At 40.7% G+C, this 25,942-nt stretch overlaps 1 protein-coding gene across 2 annotated transcripts in view; it reads right to left on the bottom strand.

The window, feature by feature from the left end:
- Window positions 1–2,131: 2,131 nt before the first annotated feature.
- The window catches only part of hipk3.L (homeodomain interacting protein kinase 3 L homeolog), a 76,574-nt gene continuing 52,763 nt past the window's right edge, over window positions 2,132–25,942 (bottom strand). Inside the window, exons 3-16 of one of the 2 annotated variants that reach the window (XM_018257441.2) lie at window positions 19,329–19,452; window positions 17,871–17,990; window positions 17,343–17,429; window positions 15,132–15,316; window positions 14,069–14,228; window positions 11,343–11,466; window positions 10,396–10,517; window positions 10,188–10,291; window positions 9,925–10,110; window positions 7,865–8,161; window positions 6,987–7,127; window positions 5,894–6,126; window positions 4,746–4,876; window positions 2,132–2,687 (exon numbers count right to left, since the gene is read on the bottom strand). In XM_018257441.2, coding sequence (XP_018112930.1) covers window positions 2,211–2,687; window positions 4,746–4,876; window positions 5,894–6,126; window positions 6,987–7,127; window positions 7,865–8,161; window positions 9,925–10,110; window positions 10,188–10,291; window positions 10,396–10,517; window positions 11,343–11,466; window positions 14,069–14,228; window positions 15,132–15,316; window positions 17,343–17,429; window positions 17,871–17,990; window positions 19,329–19,452 — 2,491 coding nt within the window. In that variant the 3' untranslated portion in view covers window positions 2,132–2,210. The remainder of the gene's footprint in view (window positions 2,688–4,745; window positions 4,877–5,893; window positions 6,127–6,986; window positions 7,128–7,864; window positions 8,162–9,924; window positions 10,111–10,187; window positions 10,292–10,395; window positions 10,518–11,342; window positions 11,467–14,068; window positions 14,229–15,131; window positions 15,317–17,342; window positions 17,430–17,870; window positions 17,991–19,328; window positions 19,453–25,942) is intronic. The other variant, XM_018257442.2, reaches the window with a different exon arrangement.

Raw genomic sequence — 25,942 nt, 5'->3', positions numbered from 1 at the left:
CCCAAAACTCACTTCTTGTCAAGCTTCTATAGCAGAAATCGGGTTCAAATTCATCGAATACTGTACGGTTTTGCCCAAGTAGTCGTTCTGCGTTAACCTCTTCAGTGCTGGAAGGGACAGCAATCCATTGCACGGCAACGCGTTGATGCTTTGTTTGTTTTTCTACCGTAGCCGCAGAGGTTACCCAAGCCCACCTTCCAAAAACCATCATGGCTTCTACTTGTAGTAGAGAGTCGGCTTCGTCCGAGTGGACAAAGGTTTTAATGGAACAGTTCAGCATAAAAATAAAACTGGGTAAATAGATAGGCTGTGCAAAATAAAAAATGTTTTCAATATAGAATCAGATGTTGAGAGAGGAATAGTGAAGATAAACTTGATTATTTCAGAAACGGTACAGAATTTTTAATTTATTGTATTTAGAAAGTTCAGTACGATGAAACTTATATTCATTTTTTAATAGTTCCCCTTTAAAGTCGCTGACTAACTCAGAGTTAGAGAGCGGCAAATCAGGAAGTAGTGTTCTGGCTTTTATGTTACATATCCAGTCACTCCAGCCTTTATACATAACATATTTGACTAATTAACTATATTGAAAACATTTTTCATTTGTTTATTTTTTATTATTAGTCACTGACTAACTCAGCGTTAGAGAGCTGCAAAACAGGAAGTAGTGTTCTGGCTATTATGATAGATATCCAGTCACTCCAGCCTTTATACACTTTTGGCTAACTAACTATATTAGATAATTTTTTTTATTTTGCACAGCCTATCTATTTACCCAGTTTTATTTTTACACTGAACTGTTCCTTTAAAGGAGAAACAAACCCTTAATAAAAATAAACCCTACCCCCCTCGCTCCTCTGTACCAGCCTAGCTGCCCCCCGGGCAAATGCCCCTAACTCTTTACTTACCCCTCTGTGCATACTCTGTCCAGCGTTGTTCACAGGCGCCATCTTCTTCTCTTCGGAATAAGACCGGCGAAGCAGCGCACGCGCAGTTGGAGCAATTTTCTGTTTTGCGTCAGCTGTGCATGCGCCGAAACTCATGAAAATTGCAAAAGCGCAGTCTCATTCTGAAGCAGCTGAAAATGGCGCCCGTGAACTCTGCTGGACAGAATCTGCATGGAGGGGTAAGTAAAGAGTTAGGGGCATTTTTCCGGGGTAGCAGCTAGGCTGGGGGGGAGGAGGGTCTATATAGGGTAAGGTTTTGTTTTTTATTAAGGGTTTGTTTCTCCTTTAAGGAAACCACAAGGAAATCTAGGATCGGCTTGGACCATATTGTAGTGCCTGTTGACCGTATGATCACCAAACGTGCAGCCGGAGTCTTTCCTATTTAAATCAGACCACTTGCTACATCTACGTCTCATTCTGATAAAGGGACAGTAGAGTTAGATTGGTTAACGAAACACCCACGCCATAAAATCATACCACACACACACACACAAAAAGAAAAAAAAAATCCAAAGCTGAGCATTACTCATGTTATCCAAAAAAAAAAAAAATAGATATATTATCAGCAGATCTGAAGTTTTTAAGTGCTGAACTCGACATGAATAATATTAAGTAGTAACATCGACAAACCTCAAATATTTAAGGCACTATGTGTGGGAACAGTTTACGATGCAGCTGATAAACGTTATTAGGACTACGACATTGAAGAGCAAAGGTCTAGGCAACTTTCTGTTCTGCCCATGCAACGAAAAAAAAAAAAAAAAAAAAAAAGGACTCATGCGATATGAAGACCCGACGCGGATACAACAAGACACACGCAATACAAACGACTTACCAGGACACTGCTGATAGTGTGTGTGCATTTGTTGCTCTAAACCTGTACACTGAATGGCTTCCCAAATGTAGACGTGTCTTGCACAAGTTAGAAGGCAATTGTATAAAAAAATAGCAGGGGTGGGGGGGAAATTGGGCTTCTCCCCGCCCCCCCCTGTAAGTCACCTGTCTAGATTTACTATAGAAGATAACACGACCAAAGACGATTTATACCAAATGTGCAAAACACATTAAAAGTGATTTCTTTTTTTTTTTTTCGTTTTCTTTTCTTTTTTTTAAAGCTCAAGATTGTTTAAATTGCACCCAAGTCTCCATGATTTAAAAAATATCCTTATTATTCTTGTGCCATGGCAAATTTATTAAAAGGCCATGTTCTTTCGGTTTTTTTTTTTCTCTCTTTGAAACGAGTCTGAATCTTTGATCTTCTCACATGTACGGATACTGGCTGAGTTTGGTGGGGCTCATTGGAAATCCTGCGTAAGCCGGAGACGCGGTGATGTACGAATGGGAGGGGAAGATTGGCTTGAAGGGAGTCTGATGGATGGTCGGGGAAGGTAAGAGACGGGGATTGATGCCCAGCGCCACTTGGTGAATGATGCCGCTAGGGTGAGAGAGATTGTAGGTCGGGTGCTGTAGAATAGGTCTGGAGGTACACGGAGAGGCAAGAATATGGGCGACGGGTGCAGCGTTGCTCAGCGAAGCAGATGGTGGGTACGAGAGTATAGCAGGCTGTCCTCCAATGTGAGTGCTTCCTGCCAGGTGTGCGTGCAGTGCATTGTGGGTTGGGCTGCCGTGTGTAAGGGTGAAATGGTGACTAGCAACTGTCGGTTGCATATAAGCCTGCTGCCTCAGGTGCCCGTAGTTTCCATTCCATTCCTGGTGACCGGATCCAAAATGCTGCACCTGCCAAACACAAGAGGAAAAAGACCTTTTACAATCCGTATCTAAAGGAGAACTATCGCGAAAATCTAAATTTAATATAAGCTTCATGCATACTGAAATAAGACACTTTTTAATACAATCTATTAAATATTCGGTGGCGTTTCTGAAATAATCAAGTTTATCGTCAGTATTCTTCTCTCAGCATCTGTTTCTCTTCATTCAGCAGTTGGGTGTCAGATGAATGTATCTTATAGGGGGCTCCTTTCCTAGCAGATGTATTAGAGCTCACTCAAATAACAGATTCCAGTACAAAGAAAATCCAACAAAATAACTGCCTTTTGCACAAATTCTGCATGTAGAGAGACAGGATTTCTGGTGATTTTAATAGTGAGCTTGAATACATCTTCTAGGCAAAAGGACCCCCCTATGAGATATATTGGATCTAACTGTCAATGATTATCTGACACCCAACTGCTGCATGAAGACAGAATGAAGAGAAACAGATGCTGAGAGAGGGATAGAGAAGATGAACTAACGAAATAACTGCCTTTTGCGAAAAAATTCTGCATGTAGATAGACAGGATTTCTAGTGATTTTAATAGAGTGAGCTCTAATACCTCCCTCTAGGCAAAAGGAGGCCCCCATAAGATATATTGGATTTAACTGTCAATGATTATCTGACACCCAACTGCTGCATGAAGAGAGAATGAAGAGAAACAGATGCTGAGAGAGGAATAGTGAAGATGAACTTGATTATTTCAGAAACCTACCAAATTTTTAATTGATTGTATTTAGAAAGTTTCTTATTTCAATATGCCAAAGTTTACGTTAAATTTTACAGTTCCCCTTTAAAATACACAAAAAAATCTATAGGTTATTTCATATGTAGAGACTGATTCAATGGGGGGTCGCACAGAATCTAGGATTCGGCTGAATCCTAAAAATATGAGAATTTTGTGCACTCACTGCCAGATCCTTTACTTCTCTTGAATTAAAAGAACACAAGACACCTCCTTTCCCCATGGTCTTGGCACCCCCAGTTGGTAAGTCCACAGAACAAGAATAATAACTGCACATAGTGGACAACAGAGACCATAGCAGAGTTTGCCTCCATTAGCCAATTACCCATTGGGTGAGGAGGTCTGTGTCGCTCTATAAAAATTAGAGAAAAGGGTTTGTCTCTCTCTGGGGTACACAGGCACCAAGGGGACATCCTAAACGCACCCCATTATGCAACCAATAGAAACATTTACTTCCACTTGTATTACCACAGCTACAATTATAACAATTCCACTTGGTGAATGAACTGTGTGTGCCGAGCTGTGGAGTCGGTACATAAATAACTCGACTCAACTTGATTCTTCAGTTTATGGTACCTCCGACTCCTGTTTCTAAAGGAACAGTAACACCAAAAACTGAAAGTGTAACAAAGTAATTAAAATATAATGCAACTGTTGCTCTGCACTGGTAGCAAAAAAAGCTATGTTTTTGCTTCAGAAAGAAGCCTATAGTTTATATAATCAAGCTGCTGTGTAGCCATGGGGGCAGCCATTCAAGCACAGGATACACAGTAGATAACAGATAAGTACTACTATAGTTTATATAAACAAGCTGCTGTGTAGCCATGGGGGCAGTCATTCAAGCACAGGATACACAGTAGATAACAGATAAGTACTACTATAGTTTATATAAACAAGCTGCTGTGTAGCCATGGGGGCAGCCATTCAAGCACAGGATACACAGTAGATAACAGATAAGTACTACTATAGTTTATATAAACAAACTGCTGTGAAGCCATGGGGGCAGTCATTCAAGCTGGAAAGAAGATAAAAGGCACAGGTTAAATAACAGATAAAAACACCATTGTATTGGACAGGGCTTATCTGTTATGTAACCTGTGACTTTTCTCTTTTTTTCCAGCTTGAATGGCTCTTTTTTGAGTGCTTCTACTAGTTATTAGGAGTTGGAACATTTTTGGCGAATCTGACTCCAGATACCAAAAATTGCTCCAGACTCTGACCCCCAAGACCAGCAGGGTCAATTTTCTCCATTTATCTGAAGGAATATGGAAGCTCTTACTTTACTGTAATTCAGAGGTGGCTGATGCTGGAATGCTGATGTAAGTTTCTGGTGACGACTCCCCAATGAGTTTGGATGGTTTATCCGACCCGGCGCAGATCTGCCTTTAATTACAGGATAACACACTGTATCTGGAAAACATATCCTTACCGATTAGTTGAGTTTTACCTCAAATAGAGGAACACTTTGGAAAACACAGTGCTGCCTAATGAAGTAAACTGCCAAATACTTTATTGCGGATGGGAAAGCGATGCGAGGAGATTTGTTATAAATGGTATTAGAAATTTAAAGGCGGACAACAAGTCTCCTGGTGTGCCACAGTGGAACTCTTATCAGCACTGGGAAATTTGCCCATGGGCAGTTACCTATAGCAACCAATAAATAATCAGCTTTTTAAAGCCAGCTGCAAATAGAACAATGAATGCAGCAATTTGATTGGTCGCCATGGGTTTTGTTATAAGGTGTGCGGTTATCTCTAACTAGGGATGGCCGAATTTGACCCATTTGTTTCGCCAAAAATTTGCAGACGCCCATTAAAGTCCAAGGGGCGGCAAAACATTTTTTGTAGCGCAGCGCGTCATTCAAGTCTATGGGCGTCATTTCCGCAGCGAAACAAAGCGAAAAAATTCACCAATCCCTATCTCTAACCCCTTTTGGAGATGCTGTGGTTTACTGCGTATGGGTAAATGTGCCCAGTGTTGATAAATGACCAACAGTGTGTTCTAATGGGTTATATATAACATGACACATCACGATCATTAAAGCAACAGGAACACTGTTGTGTAAAAAATCCCTTCTACTCCCCTAGAAAAAAACAATATTACTATATTGGCTACTGGCAGATATTATTTGACTTGTGCTGTTTTGATAATTTATGATGATCCCTAAGCAGCCCAGACCACACTGAGCATGTGCACAGTCTTGGTCTTGCAAAGATGTATAACTAAGTTATAATCTGATTAATTTGGAAGCATAACTCATATGTTTGATTAGGCTTGTGGTGCATTAAGTTCATGCTTATGTTTAGTATACAAAATACAGCATTTCTAGCATTATTCTATTTTAGACTTTACTTCCCCTTTAATGATCTGTAAGTTATGTGTAGTATGTAATGGTCTGTAAGTTATGTGTAGTGAGAAATGTTCTACCTTTGTTTGACACTTGATGAGAGTTAAACCGGCGGTTTTCTATCCTGATGGGTGGCACCACCACGGTGCATACTGCGGGCTTGCTATCCGTTTTCTCTGGAGTCCGAGACTCTGTGTTCTGATTGGAATCCCTGACGAAGTTGCTTTTAAACGGACTGTCGTGTCCTGAAGAGTCCGAACTTGGGGAGCCATTCACAGTGTCACAGCCGCTCTCTGGTTCTTCATCAGATATGCTGTAAAAGTAATGGGAGTAACCTGCTGTTAGGGCTCGGGTGCCGGAGGGAAACAAATACTGCTACACAAGAGGGAATGCTGGAACAATCATTAAAGGGGTGATTCACTTTTCAGTTAACTTTTTTGTATGTTATGGAGTAACCAATTCTAAGCAACTTTTCAATTGGTCTTCATTTTTTTAATATAGTTTTTAAATGATTTGCCCTTTTCTTCTGATTCTTTCCAGCTTTTAAACGGGGGTCACTGACCCCATCTAACAACAAATGCTCTGTAAGGCAATGCATTTACTATCATTGCTACATGTTATTACTCGTCTTTCTATTCAGTCCTCTCCTATTCATATTTCTGTCTCTTATTCAAATCAATGCATGGTTGCTAGGGTAATTTTATAATCAGATTGCTGAAATTGCAAACTGGAGAGTTTGGAGTGTTCATAGCGTATACTATAACAGCACAGGTATAGCCCTGTACTTAGCACAATCCTGCACTATAAGGGTCAGGGCACACAGGCAAATCTCCTCTTCTTCGGGACGACTAATCTCCCCAAACTGCCTCCCCTGCTAATGTAAATTGCCAGCGTGATGGCACTCGGATCGATTTGTTTTCGGAAGTCGCCCGAAGTTTTCTTGTGAGGCAATTTCGGGCGACTTTGAGTGCCACCCCGCCGTCGATTTACATTTTAGCCAGTGGGAAGGCAGAGGAGGCAGTTCGGGGAGATTAGTCGCCCCGAAGAAGAGGAGATCTGTCGCTGGGCGACTAATTTCCTTGAATCTGCCTGTGTGCCCTGACTCTAAAGACTTCCACAGCTCCAATCAGGCTGGGGGAACTAAAGATTAAGCTCTAACTTTGGGCCAGTTACCTGTTTCTCCTCTTGCATGGCGATGGGCTTGACTGCCCTGAAGAACTGGTGCTCAGGGTGCTGTCAGGGCTACTCAGGGAACAAACTCTTTCAACATTCAGCGTGCTCTGGCAGGTATCGCAATCCAGACTGCGCTTACACCTGAAAAAAAGCCCATGTGCTGTCAATTCATTTAATCTACAATGTGAAAGCATTATTATTATTATTATTATTATGTATTTACAAAGCACCATATTCTGCAGCACTGTACAATAAATGGGTTTATACACAGAACATACTGAGAGTACTTTAAATGCAATATTATTATGTTTTATTACTGCTCTTAGAATTGCTGAGTTTAGTCTTAAACTAAAGACATTGTCTAGTGTGTATATATATATATATATATATATATATATATATATATATATATATATATATATATATATATATATATTTCTTTAAAATAAGCCTGTTCATTTGGAGCCTAATTACATATCAGTGGAAACCAAGAGAGCTGTAAAGTAGTGTTCTGGCTCTTATGTTACACATCCAGCCTTTATTACTTTATTAGAAACATTTTTTTATTTTGCACAGCCTATTTATTTTACCCAGTTTTTATTTTTTTACACAGCCTCTCTATTTACCTAGTTTTTATTTTTACACTGAACAACTCCGTAAAGCTAAACTAAGCTGAAAAATATCAGTAGCAAAAGAATTTTTTTTCTTTTCAATTTCAGTTTGTTTCCAAAAGCAGTTTTCGGCCGGCAGAAGCTTCCCTTTCTGCCCTCAACCACAACAGTAGGCTGTGACTGAAGACAGGTCAGCTAAAAATAATGTTTTTATTTTCCTGAACCAAATTGTACATTTTTTGCCTTCCTATGACCCCAGCAACTTACTCTCTGAGTGACAGTGTCTGCTCCGGATCATCTTCATCCGTGTCACTGTTGATGGTGATGACGCTTACTGTAGGGCTAGGTGAATCCCCAATGACTATGGCCTGTTGTTGTTGTTGGATAGAGGTGTCAGGGACCGGCCCTTGGGGGTTCTTACTGGAGCTCCGCTCTTCCTCCTTCTCCTCTTGATTGTCCTGCAGTAATGCACTGCTTTCTTCCACTCTGGTGCTTTCGCTACTTAAGATCTTTGGAGAAGCCGCTACAGGGTTGTGGACAACAATGTCCTGAATTGTGTTAATCCTGTCACGGGAAAACAGCAAGGTAAATAATCACCTCTGACTATATGAGTTTCCATATTATCTTAAAAGGGACACTTTTTGTTAAAGGAGAACTAAAGCTTAACTAAAGAAGTAGCTAGAAATGTTGTACATTATGTTTTGTGCTTCTGTACCAGCCCAAGGGAACCACAGCCCTTTAGCAGTGAAGATCTGTGTCTCCAAAGATGCCCCAGTAGCTCCCCGTCTTCTTTTCTGCTGATTCACTGCACATGCTCTGTGCTGCTGTCACTTACTGAGCTTAGGGACCCACTCACAATATACAGTACACATAGAATAGAAATGTCACAATATACAAGTACAGTATATAAAATATGGCAAATTTATTTTTAGGGTTTAGTTCTCCTTTAATCAAAATTTCCAATGCTGACAGCCAATTTACAGTGCGCTCGTTGACATGTGGCATTGACAGTTTTGGGCATTCTGGTCTGACATTCAATTTAACACGACCTACCATCAAAGTGGTCAAAGAACCTCCCCTCCAAGCAAGTGTAGAGAATAAACAATTTTGCTGTTTGTTGTATAAAACAATTGATTCTGAGAGTAAGTCCAGACTACGTGAGCTGCTTTTATTCAGAAGGAAACTCTGACAATACCAATCAGCCATAAAAAGTCGACTATCAATTTTCCAGAAGTAAAGTAAACCTGACTGTAACATTAAACCTAGTTTCGGGGATACTTAAAGGTTCTTAATACGAGGACTGCATTGTTACTATGTAAAACAAATGCTACATGTATGGGACCTGTTATCCAGAATGCTGGGGACCTAGGGTTTTCCTGATAATGAATATTCCCGTAATTTAGAACTTCATACCTTAAAGGAATTGTTCAGTGTAAAAATAAAAATGTGGTAAATAGATAGGCTGTGCAAAATAAAAAATGGTTTTAATATAGTTAATTTGTCAAAAATGTAATGTATAAAGGCTGGAGTAACTGGATGTGTAACATAATAGCCAGAACACTACTTCCTGCTTTTCAGCTGTCTTGGTTTCCATTGATTGGTTACCAGGCAGTAACCAATCAGAGACAGGAGGGGGGGCACATGGGTCATAACTGTTGCTTTTGAATCTAAACTGAATGCTGAGGATCAATTACAAACTCACTGAACAGTAATGTCCCATGTGGCCCCCCTTCAAGTCGCTGACTAACTCAGAGTTAGAGAGCTGAAAAGCAGGAAGTAGTGTTCTGGCTATTATGTTACACATCCAGTCACTCCAGCCTTTATACATAACATATTTGACTAATTAACTATATTGAAAACATTTTTTATTTTTTATTATTAGTCGCTGACTAATAGAGTTAGAGAGCTGAAAAGCAGGAAGTAGTGTTCTGGCTATTATGTTAAGACATCCAGCCAATTTTTGGTTAACTATATTAGAAATATTTTTTATTTTGCACAGCCTATCCATTTACCCAGTTTTTTATTTTTACACAAAACTGTTCTTTTAAGTCTACTAGAAAATCATAAACATTACATAAACCCAATAGGCTGGTTTTGCTTCCAATAAGGATTAATTATATCTGGGATCAAGTACAAGCTACTGTTTTATTATTATAGAGAAAAAGGAAATGATTTTTAAAAATGTGGATTATTTGGATAAAATGGAGTCTATGGGAGACGGCCTTACCGGAATTCGGAACTATCGGGATAACGGGTTTCCGAATAACGGATCCCATACCTGTACTAATAAACAGGATGTAACAGGTTATATTTTAACGGCTCATTACCTGTTCTGATACAATTTATTCCTCTTGTTAGCTGCAGGCTGAGGCCACACCATGTGTGCAATACCTAAACTGAGCGGCTGAGGGGCGGACAGGGTCATTTGGTTCGTTATAATCGGCTGTATGATCATAGAATTGTAATGATTTCCATGTGGAATTACTTTCCTAGGAGGAAAATAAAAACATATACTTTAGTGTATAAAAGTCAAAATGACAAGTATGAAGTGGAAATGGCACGGTCTGGTCATTCGATCTCTGTCTCTTACCCCCAATCTCCAAGTCGCTGTGGTCCAATCAAGGTGTCGGACGCAAGCGTTGTCATCTGTTGCCAAGCAGGAACTAAGATTGGCTGAGTTCCATTAGACCAGGCCTTCGAAATTAAAAAAATAATTAATTAGCAGCTATAGTGCATAGATTGCATTTTATTTGTAAACCAAGAGTTTGAGAATCTTTAATAACTTCTAGCAAACCAACCTGAGTTAGTACACCTGCTCTTATCTGCAGCGGTTGTATGGCTGGGGCTTGTGTAACCAACGGAACCGCATTGTCCACTCTCACCGAGTAACTCGTCGGCTTTCCATGGTTTGATGGCATTCCTAGGAGCATCAAACACGGGTTATTAAATAAGTGGTTCACCTTTAAAGGAGAACTAAAGGCTAACTAAAGAAGTGTCTAGAAATGTTGTACATTATGTTTTGGCCTTCTGTACAGCTCAAGGCAACCACAGCCCTTTAGCAGTAAAGACTTCAAACTTGTCACAGGGGGTCACCATCTTGCAAAGTGCTCAGTGGGCTCTGAGCAGCTGTTGAGAAGCTAAGCTTAGGGGTCGTCACTAATTATCCAGCAGAAAATGAGGTTGGTCTGTAATATAAGCTGATGCTACAGGTTTGTTGATTATTAAATTCTGATGCTAATTGCACTGGTTTCTGTGCTGCCATGTAGTAATTATCTGTATTAATTACTAATCAGCCTTATAATGTGACATTTCTATTCTATGCGTACTATATATTGTGAGTGGGTCCCTAAGCTCAGTAAGTGACAGCAGCACAGAGCATGTGCAGTGAATCAGCAGAAAAGAAGATGGGGAGCTACTGGGGCATCTTTGGAGACACAGATCTTTACTGCTAAAGAGCTGTCGTTGCCTTGGGCTAGTAAAGAAGCACAAAACATAATGTAAAACAATTTTAGCTACTTCTTCTTGAGTTCTCCTTTAAACCAAGGCTTCCTATATTCTAGCACTACCATAAAAATGACTATATGTGGGGACATAACGTGTTTGAGATGTGAAACAATTGACTTAACAGACTTTTTCAGTTCTATTTTTCTCAGGAAATATTTCAGTGGCTAAAATCTGGCTCCTAGTAATAAAGGGGCTGCAGTGAGCGGCATCACCCTCAGGTGACAGTTGAAAGGTGACTTACCTTGGATAGCTGGAGGGCACAAAATCAAGGTTTGCTGAAAAGCATCGTTACAACCAAACGGAGCACTCCCTGCCTGCAGTGGTATTCCATGGTGTATAACAGAATGCCCTGATGATGTTAAAGCCTGAAACATAAAGAGACATGTTTGGTTACATCAGGGGTAAAGGTCAGGCTCTACTAAACAGCTGCAAGCATCACTGAACACAACAGACAGGACTCAAGATCTGCTCAGTGACAGCAGCTTCCCCTTACTTTTGTCATAACATAACAGGGCTCATTTATCAACACTGGGCAGTTACCTATAGCAACCAATCAGTCATTAGCTTTTTAAAGCCAGCTGCAAGTAGAACAATAAATGCAGCAATCTGATTGGTTGTCATGGGTTACTGCCCATGGGCAAATTTGACCAGTGTTGATAAATGACCCCCACTGACTATTTGTTGCCAACACAGGACTATAAAGCATGAACAATATGGTAATGTCTGTAGTTAACAATGCAAATGGTATTTTAATTCTGCAGAGGCCATACTGGATTATTTTTTAAGAGAGTGCACCCAAAGAGATCTCACATATTCTACACTGCTCCTCCTGGCGACGATCCATCATGAGGCGCTCGATTTCTCCTCCCTGGCTATCTCCTATAAGGAAAGCAGGGAGAAGAAATCGAGCGCCACACGATGGATCGCCTTTTCTGAAGAGGAGCGCAAGCGGAGTTTCGGTAAGTTATTTCTTATAACATTTAAAAATTTAATATGTCTGTGTTTTTTTTTTTCGTTCTACACTAACAAATTTTTTAATGAAAAAAAATTTGATGTTACTGATCCTTTAAAGGAAAACTATACCCCAAAATGAATACTTAATCAACAGATAGCTTATATCATATTAAAGAATATTACCAAACTTGTTTATATATTTAAGTAAATATTTCCCTTTTACATCTCTTGCCTTGAACCACCATTTTGTGATGGTCTGTGTGCTGCCTCAGAGATCACCTGACCAGAAATACTGCAGCTCTAACTGTAACAGGAAGAAACTCCTGTTAATTGGCTCATGTGACCTAACCTGTATGGTTTGTTTGGGTGCACCGTGAATCGTAAGATCCCAGGGGGCGGCCCTTATTTCCTAAAATGGCAGTTTTCTATTTATGATTACCCAATGGCACATACTATTATAAAAGTATATTATTATGAAAATGGTTTATTTACATGAAGCAGGGTTTTACAGATGAGCTGTTTTATGCAATATCTTTTTAGAGAGACCTACATTGTTTGGGGGGTATAGTTTTCCTTTAAGCATAAAAAGCATTCTTAGATTCTGTCACTAGAGGGCTCAGACACACATACATGCATTGACACTAATAAGGTTCAGGGTTTAAATACATGAATACAGCCATTACGGTGAACATGCTTGGGGCGGCTGGAGACATAATATAAGAATTACAGAAAGACGTGAGTAATAAAAGCCAGCTTCATATAATGTGGTGACATTTTGCAATATAGTATAATGGATCACTGAACCATCCAGGTTAAGCCTCCTGCGCCTGTTACGCTAGTCCCAGAGGTTTTTTTTAGCAGTCGGATTGATTTTGCTTTCAATAACAATTTCCTTTACAACTCATGATCCATTCAAAACCTTTAATATCTAAATTCTCTTACAATTACATTATAAAAAAACCCCACCGGGTTAGGTGAAGTTACCCTTTAAACAGCAATTAAGGGGGCGGTTCACCTTAAAGGGATACTGTCATGTGAAAACATGTTTTTTTTCAAAACGTATCAGTTAATAGTGCTGCTCCAGCAAGTTCTGCACTGAAATCAGTTTTTCAAAAGAGCAAACAGATTTTTTTTTATTCAATTTTGAAATTTGACATGGGGCTAGACATATTGTCAGTTTCACAGCTGCCCCAGTCATGTGACTTGTGCTCTGATAAACTTTAGTCACTCTTTAATGCTGTACTGCAAATTGGAGTGATATCACCCCCTCCCTTTCCCCCCAGCAGCCTAACAACATAACAATGGGAAGGTAACCAGATAGCAGCTCCCTAACACAAGATAACAGCTGCCTGGTAGATATAAAAACAACACTCAATAGTAAAATCTAGGTCCCACGGAGACACATTCAGTTATATTGAGTAGGAGAAACAACAGCCTGCCAGAAAGTAGTTGCATCCTAAAGTGCAGGCACAAGTACCATGACTGGGGGCAGCTGGGAAACTGGCAATCAGTGCCGGCCAGTCCGACTGGGCGCCCAGGCAACCCAGTCGGCCACTTCGCCCCACGTCACTGTGGACGCACGCTCCAACGCGGTTGCACTTTATTTATTTATTAATAATACATTTTCATTATTTCCTATCCTGTTCTGAATCGGGGGGGGGGGGGGGTTCACTGACCCCATCTAAAAAACAAATGCTCTGTAAGGCTACAAATGTATTGTTATTGCTACTTTTATTACTCATCTTTCTTTTCAGACCCTCTTCTAATTATATTCCAGTCTCTTATTCAAGTCAATGCATGGTTGCTATGGTAATTTGAACCCTAGCAAGCAGATTGCTGAAACTGGAGAGCTGCTGAATAAAAAGCGAAAAAAATCAAAAAACACTAATAATAAAAAATGAAAACCAATTGCAAATTCTCTTAGAATAACACTCTCTGCATCATAGTAAAAGTTGACTCAAAGGCAAACAACCCCTTTAATTTCTTGCCTTTGAAACATTCATCTTTACTCACCTGACCCCGAACGGAACCAATTTTGGTGAAGCCAGCAGACATGCTGCCCATGTTTGTGGATGTGATCGGTCTCATGATGGAGGTCTTGTTGTGGTTGGCTGTATCACCCAGGTTAGGGCGGGCCTTGCAAACATCCATAATATAGAAACATGATTTCACACTGTCGGAAGAAAATAAATTAATTAAATGTACTGCTTATGGCTTATACAACAAACTTTTGGCTACAGAGACAGTTCATTTGGTGTTTGTAAAAAGAAAAAAAAGAAAAGGTTTCAAGGTCTTTCTTTTTTTCATCAAATTCGATGGAATCATTGCTCTCTTATTCCTCTGCTCCCAATATTGGTTACTGTTAGGGAAGCACCGAATCCACTATTTTTGGATTTATCCAAATCCCTTGTGAAAGATTTGGCCGAATCCTAATTTACATATGTAAATTAGGGAAACAAGGGGGGAAAGATCAAATTTTTTACTTCCTTGTTTTGGAGATGAAAAGTAGGGATGCACCCGGTTTGGGATTCGGCCTTTTCAGCAGGATTCGGCTGAACCGAACCTGGAATTGCATACGCAAATTAGGGATGGGGAGGGACTGTTTGTCACAAAACAAGTAAGCAAAAAATGTTTCCCCCTTCCAATCCCTAATTTACATATGCAAATTAGGATTCAGAATTTGGCCAAATCTTTCACGAATGATTCGGGGGTTTGGCCGAATCCAAAATAGTGGATTCAGTGCATCCCTAAATGAAAAGTCACGTGATTTTGTTTGGATTCGGCCCTGCTCAAAACGACTGAATCCCAAACCAAATCCTGGATTTGTTACATCCCTAGTTGCTGTATTACCTAACTCTTATTCTGTATCGATGTGAAAAAGGATTATGATACTAGAGGAAATAAAAAAAATATTACAAATATTTTGCAATGCTGTCACTAAATACTAAATAAAAGGAAGGGATACATAAACCCCAGTGTGATCTGATTTGGCTCAGTGTGTGAAACTGAGCAGAGATTCAGCAAGCGGATCTCAAAGTGCATTGCCGGCTTTATTTGGGGACTGCAGGTCACTTACTGGTTGCTGTGGGGGAAATCCAAGAGGTGCTTCATTGTAATGAATGATTGGCTCAGGGTATCGACTGGACTAATTCTCTTATCAGCATCGATCATCAACATTTTCTTCAGCAGGGCTACAAACTCTCTTCTGTCCGCTTTTTCTGCCATCAAGTCACTACCATCCAGGTCCACCATCATGTTCACCTGTAACAAAATATATTTTGTGAGACGGTTCAAAAATCCACAACAAGTCTAAATGTTCAACACCGATATCATCTCAATCGGGCAGGTTAAAAAATCCCGTTGAATTGCGGCCGCATCTGTGCGTCTATGCACAGCCGTATCGGATCCATTATGATCAGATCGTTGGGCCCTAGGGCCTACGATTGGATCAGCCTGATATCGCCCACTTCAATGTGGGCATATTGGGGAGAGATCCGAGTGGATCTCTACGTCTATAGGCACATTAAATGGTTAACTGTTCTACTAAAGGCTGGCTGCTACGAGCTGGAGCCCACTAAAAAAACCTGCCAGCATCGTATACATATTGTAAAACACCTGTCACTGAGGCACCTACCGGTATATATAATAAACATGCACACAGAAAGGACTGATGCTAAACTGAACATTTATCTTTAATGTTATCATTTAACTTATGCTGTGTCTCTGTCCCTCTCTAGTCTCATCCCTGGAAGTTCGGACTTTCAAAACAATATAGCAGAAGCCACCTGATTTAGTGATGTGCGGTTCGGGCTTTTTCCCGACCCGCCCTCCCGACTTCCGGGTGCCTTTATTAGACCCGAGCTGCCAATGATCTCACAAAAGGGGCAGAGCAAATAGGGGCCTATAAAAAAGTGCATTCGCAGAAACTCTGCTCATATTCCGAAGGAGAGCGAAAAAAAGAAGATGGCGCCTGTGAACTCCCGAGGCCAGATCTGCACGGGGGTTAATAAAAAATTAGGGGCATTTGCCCAGAGGGGTAGTTAGGCTGTGGGGGAGGAGGGAGGTTGGTCTAAGCAGGGTAGGGGTTTTTTCTAGTACAGGTTTGGGACCTATTATACAGAATGCTCGGGAGCTGGGGTTTTCTGGATAACGGCTCTTTCTGTAATTTGGATACTCCATGCATGTTGTATTTGATTATAATGGAGTCTATGGGAGATGGTCTTTCCGTAATTCTGATCTTTCTGGATAACAGGTTTCCGGATAATGGATCCCATACCTGTATGGGTTTGTTTCTCCTTTAAGGTGACCATACACAGAGAGATCTGCTTGTTTGGTGCCAAAAGAGCAGCTCTCTCCCTGATATGCCAACCTTGAGGTAGGCGATATCAGGCTGCTCCGATTGGATGCCCTAGGGCCCAACGATTAGATCATAATGAAAGGAAAATGGGCGGTCGGATCGCAGGACCGCATCAATGAACAGATGCGGTCCGTGATCCGACTGGAATTTCAGCCCTGCCCGACTTTCGGCCAGATATCGATCGGGGAAGCCCGTCGGAGGGCCCCATACATGGGCCAATAAGCTGCTGACCTGGTCTGTCGGCAGTTTTTATCGGCCCGTGTATGGCCACCTTAACGGTATGAAGATCCAAATTACAGACAGATCCATTATGCAGAAAACCCCAGGCCCTGAACATTCTGGATTAGGGATGCACCGAATCCAGGATTCGGTTTGGGATTCAGCCAGGATTCAGCCTTTTTCAGCAGGATTCGGCCGAATCCTTCTGCCCGGCCAAACCTAATCCGAATTGGCATATGCAAATTAGGGGCGGGAGGGAAATTGCGTTACTTTTTGTCACAAAACAAGTAAAAATGTTTTCCCCTTCCCACCCCTAATTTGCATATGCAAATTAGGATATGTATTCTGTTGGGTATTCGGCCGAATCTTTCGCAAAGGTTTTGGGTGTTTGTCTGAATACAAAATAGTGGATTCAGTGCATCCCTATTCTGGATAAAAGGTCCCATGCCTGTACCATGAAATCCATGAGTATTGTCGACAAATGTACTGTACTTACAAAGAAATACATTTTAAATTGAAATTGAAATTTTTGGGTTTACATCCCCTTTAAACTTATGAATCTTACTTTTGGCTTTTTTAAATATAAAGCAATTTGGACATTGGGCTAAGCAGTACTATAATTATGGTCAACACAAAAAAAGTCCCCAAACACACAACAAAACCATACTATAATGAGCTTAACGAGCTTACTAGGAACACGCCGTTACTTACGTGCACAATTTCATCCAAGTTGTTGAAAATATACTTCCTAGTTTCTTTTGACTTAATTCCTGTTTCTGCTTCGTGTTCTTCCAACGTCTGGTGGGAAAGAAAAACGTATGAAGCGCAATAATAAAGTATATAGAGATGCTCATTATAACATTATTTAAACACTATTGCAGCGCACTGTATTGCGGATAACACATGCCCAAGGAAGGGCCCTGAAAGCTTGCACTTTACAATGCACTAAGCCAATGAGAGGGATCTATGTGTTTCTATTGCATTGAGAAGAGACACAGGCCTGACTGTAATTATGGCAAACTCCAAACATGAATAAATGTCAGCTGCATGTGTCATATCCACAGAAATTACCATAAACGATGCAGTGAGAACAGTCTTTTGTCTCTTTTACCAGGGAACACACTTTAACAACGGGAAAGCTGTCTAAATGTAGAACACACTTACCCCCCAAGCTGCAAAATTTAATTTAACAGATGTGCACACAGACGGGCAAAAAAGGAACATCCAGTGAGAACTTACTTTTAACCTCCAGCTGGGGTATGGAGCATCCGGCTCACGACAAAAGAATCTGGATGTTTTGGTACCCGCATTTAATAGCGTATCTCCAGGTAACCCTTGCGTCTGCGAGATATATCTGATCTGGGAAACAGACACAGAAAATAGATTATATATATACATTATATGCTGTGTAGCCATGGGGGCAGCCATTCAATGGGCAGCCATTCAAGCACAGGATACACAGTAGATAACAGAAAAATACTACTATAGTTTATATAAACAAGCTACTGTGTAGCCATGGGGGCAGCCATTCAAGCACAGGATACACAGTAGATAACAGATAAGTACTACTATAGTTTATATAAACAAGCTACTGTGTAGCCATGGGGGCAGCCATTCAAGCACAGGATACACAGTAGATAACAGAAAAGTACTACTATAGTTTATATAAACAAGCTACTGTGTAGCCATGGGGGCAGCCATTCAAGCACAGGATACACAGTAGATAACAGATAAGTACTACTGTAGTTTATATAAACAAGCTACTGTGTAGCCATGGGGGCAGCCATTCAAGCACAGGATACACAGTAGATAACAGATAAGTACTACTGTAGTTTATATAAACAAGCTACTGTGTAGCCATGGGGGCAGCCATTCAAGCACAGGATACACAGTAGATAACAGATAAGTACTACTATAGTTTATATAAACAAGCTACTGTGTAGCCATGGGGGCAGCCATTCAAGCACAGGATACACAGTAGATAACAGAAAAGTACTACTATAGTTTATATAAACAAGCTACTGTGTAGCCATGGGGGCAGCCATTCAAGCACAGGATACACAGTAGATAACAGATAAGTACTACTATAGTTTATATAAACAAGCTACTGTGTAGCCATGGGGGCAGCCATTCAAGCACAGGATACACAGTAGATAACAGATAAGTACTACTATAGTTTATATAAACAAGCTACTGTGTAGCCATGGGGGCAGCCATTCAAGCACAGGATACACAGTAGATAACAGATAAGTACTACTATAGTTTATATAAACAAGCTACTGTGTAGCCATGGGGGCAGCCATTCAAGCACAGGATACACAGTAGATAACAGATAAGTACTACTATAGTTTATATAAACAAGCTGCTGTGTAGCAATGGGGCAGCCATTCAAAGGAGAAAAGGCTCAGGTTACACAGCAGATAAGCTCTGTAGAACATAATGGTGTTATCTGTTATCCTCTATTTAACCTGTGACATGTAGACTTTTTTAAATTTCCACCAACTGCCACACAGCAGCTTGTTTATTTGAACTATAGTAGTGTTTCTGAAGCAAACACATCAGTTTTACCAGTGCAGGGCAACACTGCATTATATTTTCATTACTTTAAAACAATTTTGTGGTGTTACTGTTCCTTTAAATGCATTAATACATTATTTTTCCCCTTCCCCAGATATATTGTCGCAGCCGTGCACTTACTTGGTCATACTCCTGCGTCCCAGGGTAGAGCGGCCATCCAAGGAACAACTCTGCAATCACACAGCCCAGGGACCACATGTCTATGGCTTCACAAAATGGCAATCCCAAAATGACCTCCGGAGCTCTGAAACCACAAAAAAACAGATGTATATGTAAACTAGGGAAGAAAAGAACAACTGTATTCAAGCTAAAGTAAAGTAGATAAAAAAAAAACTTTAAAATCACTTAAAGGAGTAGTTCACCTTTAAATTATAAATTACAGGTATTGGATCCATTATTTGGAAACCAGTTATCCAGAAAGTTCTGAATTATGAAAAGGCCATCTCCCACAGACTCCATTTTATCCATATAATCCAAAATTAGCTTTTTATTCAGTAGCGCTCCAGTTTGCAGATTGAGCAATCTGGTTGCTAGGGTACAAATGAACTTAGCAACCATGCATTGATTTGAATGAGAGACCAGGAGAGGGCCTGAACAGAAAGATGAGTAATAAAAAGTAGCATTAACAATAAATTTGTAGCCTCAGAAGAAGAAGACATATGGTGAAACACCAATTTAATGCTTATAAGAAGCAAAACCAGGCTATTGGGTTTATTTAATGTTTACGATTGTTTAGTAGGTATGGAGATCCAAATGACAGAAAGATCCGTTATCAAGAAACCCCAGGTCCCGAGCATTCTGGACAACAGCTTCCATAACTGTACCCTATCCTTAGTCAATTATGATACTGTCTTTATTTTTTATACCTTTTCGATTACTTGCCTTCCTCCAGCTTTCATATGGGGTCACTGACCCCGGCAGACATAAAAACAGTCCTCTGTGATGTTACAATTTTATCATTACTGTTCATTACTATATTTCTACTCAGACCCTTCTTCTAGTCTTTCATTCAAGCCACTTGCCTGGTTGTTAGGGTAAACTGGATCCTAGCAACTATAAAGGTGGAACGCCAACCAACGGCAATGGTTTTACTTCTTACATCATCCTAAAGAGTTAATTTAAAGGCAAACTAGTGCTTTAACCTGATGGGAAGTAAATGTAGTTTGCACTTCTGGCTTGATGATATTAGTACAGCTATAAAACAGGGAAGTGATACAGTGAAACAAACCATTTTTAGAAACGAGTTTGTTTTAATGCTCTTACTTTCAGTTTGTAAGGCCACCTGTTTCTATCCATGATCTAAAGTTTCCTTAAGACACACGCTGCTATTTCGGGAGATTAGTCGTCCAGCGATAAATCGCTTCTTCTTCAGGCGACTAATCTCCCTGTACTGCCTCCCGCCAGTTACAATGAAAATCGCCAGTGGGATGGCACTCGGAACTCTTAATTTTCCGAAGTTGCCTCTAGGGATGCACCGAATCCAGGATTCGGTTTGGGATTCGGACATTTTTAGCAGGATTCGGACGAATCCTTCTTCCCGGCCGAACCAAATCCGAATACTAATTTGCATATGCAAATTAGGGTCTGGAAGGGAAATTGTGTAACTTTTTATCACAAAACAAGTAAGTGTTTTCCCCTTTCCAATCCTTGCAAATTAGGATTCGGATTCATTTCAGTATTCTGCTGAATCTTTCAAGAAGGATTTGGGAGTTCGGGCAAATCCAAAATAGTGGATTCGGTGCATCCTCACAGGGAAACTTCGGGTGACTTCGGAAAGCTGCCACCCTAACGGCGATTTAGATTCTAACCAGCGGCAAGGCTTTTCGAGGAGATTAATCGCCCGAAGAAGTCGCCCGAAGTTGCCTCACAAGGAAACTTTTGGTGACTTGGGAAAGCGGAAGCGATCCGGGTGTCACCACGTCGGCGATTTAGTTTCTAGCCAGCGGCAAGGCTTATCGAGGAGATTAATCGCCCAAAGAAGTTGCCTCACAAGGAAACTTCGGGCGACTTTGGAAAGCCGAAGCGTTCAGAGTGTCATTAAACTGGCGATTTAGATTCTAGTCGGTGGGAAGGCTTTTCGAGGAGATTAGTCGCCCAAAGAAGAAGCTATTTTTCGCTGGGCGACTAATCTCCCGAAATAGCAGCGTGTTTCTCTGCCCTAAAAAAGTAGGGAGTTTTTGGGGACTAAACTATGCCTGCAGGCATCGCACTATGAGCAAAAGCAGGACGAATTTGTCAAGGGAAATATTTTCACAGGCATTGAATCACTCGAATGTCAGTTGTAATTAATTTGGATTGTGTGTGTTACTGGTCTCGTTTAAGGCTGCAATGGGAACACTAGCCATTAGGTCACCTGTGCAAGTCATTCGTCTGAGGCAGAAACCAAAGCCATCTCAATAACAAAATCTCCGCCTGTTTGGCTTGAAATGTAAACCCACAAACCCTGTGCTGCTGAGAATTCGGGAGGGGGTCCTTAAAGGAAGCCATAATACCTTTTCACATTCCAGATCATTTACAAAGAAAAGAGGCCTTCAGGCACCAAAAAGTTCAGTTATCACAGGGAGGGCGACCCCTGCAAGGAATTGAATTTCCCAATTGTATGTAAGCCATAAGAGTGTGAGCAACAGCTGAAGTGCAGCACAGGTGATAGAGGCCGGCAGCTGGAAGTGGCAGCTGGGAATCCGGAAACAGTTCAGCTACAGCCCCAGTCACCCTTTCACTGCCAGTACAAGTAAAGCAAGTATAGGAAAGGGATAATAACAAGCGATGGCTGAAAATGCCCTAATGACTGTTATAAAGTCTTTGAAACAATACTAATAAAGGACAACAGGATACCCACTTAGCTGTCCCCTCTGATCATATAGAAGCAAGGACCCCTTATACACACTCCTGATGCTGTCTCAGTGTATGGGTGGGAGAGGGTTATTAAACTCAAGGTAGATGGTGTGTAAGGAGTCTGTACATTCCGCACTTATGTGGATTTTTACACCACTTTTTAACTGTAGGTGGAGTCAGTGGTGTTTATCCATTAGTACTGCTCGCTCGCTATAAAAGCCTGTGTTCTGCTGTACAAAGTCCACCTTCACGGCCGGCAGCCCAGAGCAATCAAACACAACCTTCTACTTGCAGCGTTGGCCAGCATTCAGGCTTGTGGCAAACAGTTGGTTCAGAGCGTATGCTGTGCTCCCTGGCTGTGCAACACTTTAACACCCACATGCACTATAATCAGGATTTAACACTTAACTTGCCCTGCCGCTGGATCAGAATGATCAGGAAAGCAGCTATAGCTTAAAGGAGGTGGAAAACGTTTATTGCTAATAGATTATATATATATATATATATATATATATATATATATATCTATATATATATATATATATTTATATTTGACAAAAAAAAGAAAAAGAAATTGCTGTTGCACACAGGGACTTGAAAACAATCCTTTGTTGTACCAAGATGATAAAGATCTGTTGGCACCAGGGCTCATTACACTTATGTAGTGTGTGCATATGGCATATATATAATCCATAGATAATCAGCGCTTGCAATTAAAAACTCCACATTGCCCGGGTGCACGACACAAACCATTCCCTCGAAGGAGGCTGAGATACAGCTGAAACGTTAGTGATTGTACAATAAAAATCCTGGAATTTGTCTGGACTTTTTTGTTTCTTATGTAATTTGTCCATGCATATGGACTAAGTCTGGGACCGACAAAGTGCTCCAATCCGATTTGTAAACACACACATATATATATATATATATATATATATATATATATATATATATATATATATATATCTCTCAAAAGTAGATGTATCGGCACTCACAAAATAGTAGTTAAAGTTGCCTGGGTGCTGTCCTCCAAAACGGAATTTAAAGTCGCAAAGACGAAGCCGCACTGACTGGTGTTCCAGCCGAAACGTCAGTCGTGCCAATAAAATTGATTATTGCTTTGTAAGTCCAGTGAGTGCGGCTTCGTCTTCGCAACTATATATATATATATATATATATCTATATATATCTATATCTACATATATATATAGATAGATAGATAGAGATAGATATTTGCTGACCGAAACGTCAAGTCCCTTCTTCCTCTAATAAAACCACAAATTGATTTTTAAGTCCTGAGAGTGCGAACCTGCTTCCATGGTTATATATATATATATATATATATATACACACACACACAATTTTTTTGGGACAATTCAGACAGTGTTCGTGTAATGTGGAGCCATTGTGGAACAACACTTGTGGCTACAACCAGGCACAATAAGATACATTTTGTTGGTTCACGTGCTAACGGGTTCTCAAAACTGCGTCTCAAACATAAAAATAACCACCAAAGTGTAACAGGCCCTAGAGCTGCGACAGCTGCAACACCTGGATTCAAAAATACCGTAATTACATATAAAGCCTTTTTTCCCCCCACAAAAACAAAACACTTTTGCTTAAAAAGGAAAACCACTGTTCCTTCCCCATCAAAACTTCCCAATGTTACAGAGATGCAGAAATGTTTTTTTGACACCCACTCCTTCCCCTTGGGTTGTATAGAGTTTCTGTTCGGCTGATTCTTAACCATCGTTTTTTTTCAGCTGCAGAAGAGCACCCATCTCTACCTGTGCCAATTCATTAGTGGTAACTGGCAGTGTTTTTGTGCATTCACCTTTCACAATATGCTCAGTTTCTATGCCTGCTTACATGATTACATACGTGATAGGAACGGAATCTTTGTTTACCAAGCTCTCCCCTTTCTGTGAGGCCCTGCGTTTAATATTAGATTGTTTGTAAGCTTTACTTGTGCCGGGATCAAATTAACACGGGGCTAAATATAAAGTGGGCAATGTACAGAAGGCATGGAAGTTATGCAGCTGGTGATGTGGTTCCTAGCTATTTCTTTGCAACTGGTCATTATTTATATGTTATACTTTAAGTTACTTGCTTTTTTTCTTCTGATCCTTTCTAGCTTTCAAATGGGGGTCACTGACTCCATCTAAAAACAAATGCTCTGTAAGACTACAGATTTATTGTTATTGATTTGTTTTATTACTCAAAAATAGGGATGCACCGAATCCACTATTTTGGATTCAGCTGAACCCCTGAATCCTTCACGAAAGATTCCGCCGAATACCGAACCGAATCCTAATTTGCATATGCAAATTAGGGGGGGCAAAGGGGAAAACATTTTTTACTTCCTTGTTTTGTGACAAAGTCACGCAATTTCCCTCTCTGACCCTAATTTGCATATGGAAATTAGAATTTGATTTGGCTGGGCAGAAGGATATGGCCATATCCGAATATTGCTGAAAATGCCGAATCCCGAACCGAATCCTGGATTCGGTGCATCCCAACTTGAAATTGCCAAACTGGAGAGCTGCTGAATAAAAAGCTAAATAATTTTAAAAAAAACACAAATATTAAAAAATAAAAACCAATTGCAAATTGTCTCAGAATATCACTCTCTACATTATACTAAAAGTTAATTTAAAGGTGAACAACCCCATTTAACATTAGCAAATTGGGGGGGGGGGTCATAGTAGTCATGTGCGGGCCCTCTCAAACCTGCGGATAGGCACGGTTCTGCCCGACTACCGCAAAAAAAACGCCTACAACCTCACACTGGCAGCTTTTGGTCCGTCAATTTACAGAATCACGCCTGCCCTGCCCCTTTCATGACATCACTGCAGGGTGGGATAGGCGCGGGTCTAGAAAAAGAGGGGACTGAGCAGGCTGGCCTGGGTTCGGGTCGGGAAGGGGGCAGGTGTGGGGCGAGAAAAACGTGACCCACACATCAGTAGATCCTAGCAGTTTAGGAGAATCAAATCGAAGTGCATGTATTTATTTGGATAACATCTATCTTTAAAGTCACATGACTCCAATACGATCCGGTCGTGGGCCCTACGATCGATCCTAACGATGCCTAACGGGCGGTCGGATCGCGGGACCGCATCGACGAACAGATGCGGCCGCGATCCGACGGGATTTTTTGTTCCATCCGATCGAGATCTGGCCGACTTTCGGCCAGATCTCGATCGGTGAAGCCCGTCGGGGGGCCCCATACACGGGCCAATAAGCTGCCGACGCGGTCTGTCTGCAGGTTTATCGGTCCGTGTATGGACACCTTAAGAGCTGCCATCAGATCATTATTTAAAAAACAACTAGTTGGTTTCCGATAGATCACCAGAAATAACACTTTCTATGTGTCACCGTTTTTCTAATATTGAAGTGTAAAGTGTCTTTTTTCACCTTCTAAAGCAGCTCTGGGAGGGGGGTCGCCGACCCTGTAAACTGTTCTAAATTGATACATTTCATTGATACATTTCTTATCTTTCTGAGCAGAATTCCTGAGTTTCATTAAAGGCAGCTGTTAGAATTGATACAATAGTTGCTAATACTCCAGAGATGCTGATGAGAAATGTATCAATTATATGTTGCAAAATTGTAACAGTTTAGAGTCTGCACCTGAATTACTGAGCTGTGATGGGCGAATTTCTCCCGTTTCACTGAAAAATGAAAATCCGCGAAATGATAAATTTACAGTAAAATCATGAAATCGGAAAGTTCACGGAAAAATCTGGAAATTCTGACATTTTCACCGAAAAACCGTGAAAATCTGACATTTTCATGCAAAATCGGGAAAAACAGAAATTGATGGCGGCAAATTTTCGCGGGAGATTTATTCGCCGGTGGTGAACTGCGAATTTGTGTCAGGTGAATTTATTCGCTCATCG

This window comes from Xenopus laevis, chromosome 4L (assembly GCF_017654675.1).
Source record: "Xenopus laevis strain J_2021 chromosome 4L, Xenopus_laevis_v10.1, whole genome shotgun sequence".
Classification (NCBI taxonomy): Eukaryota; Metazoa; Chordata; class Amphibia; order Anura; family Pipidae; genus Xenopus; species Xenopus laevis.
The sequence above is the reverse complement of the archived record's forward strand: the minus strand, read 5'-3'. Positions and strand labels throughout refer to the sequence as shown.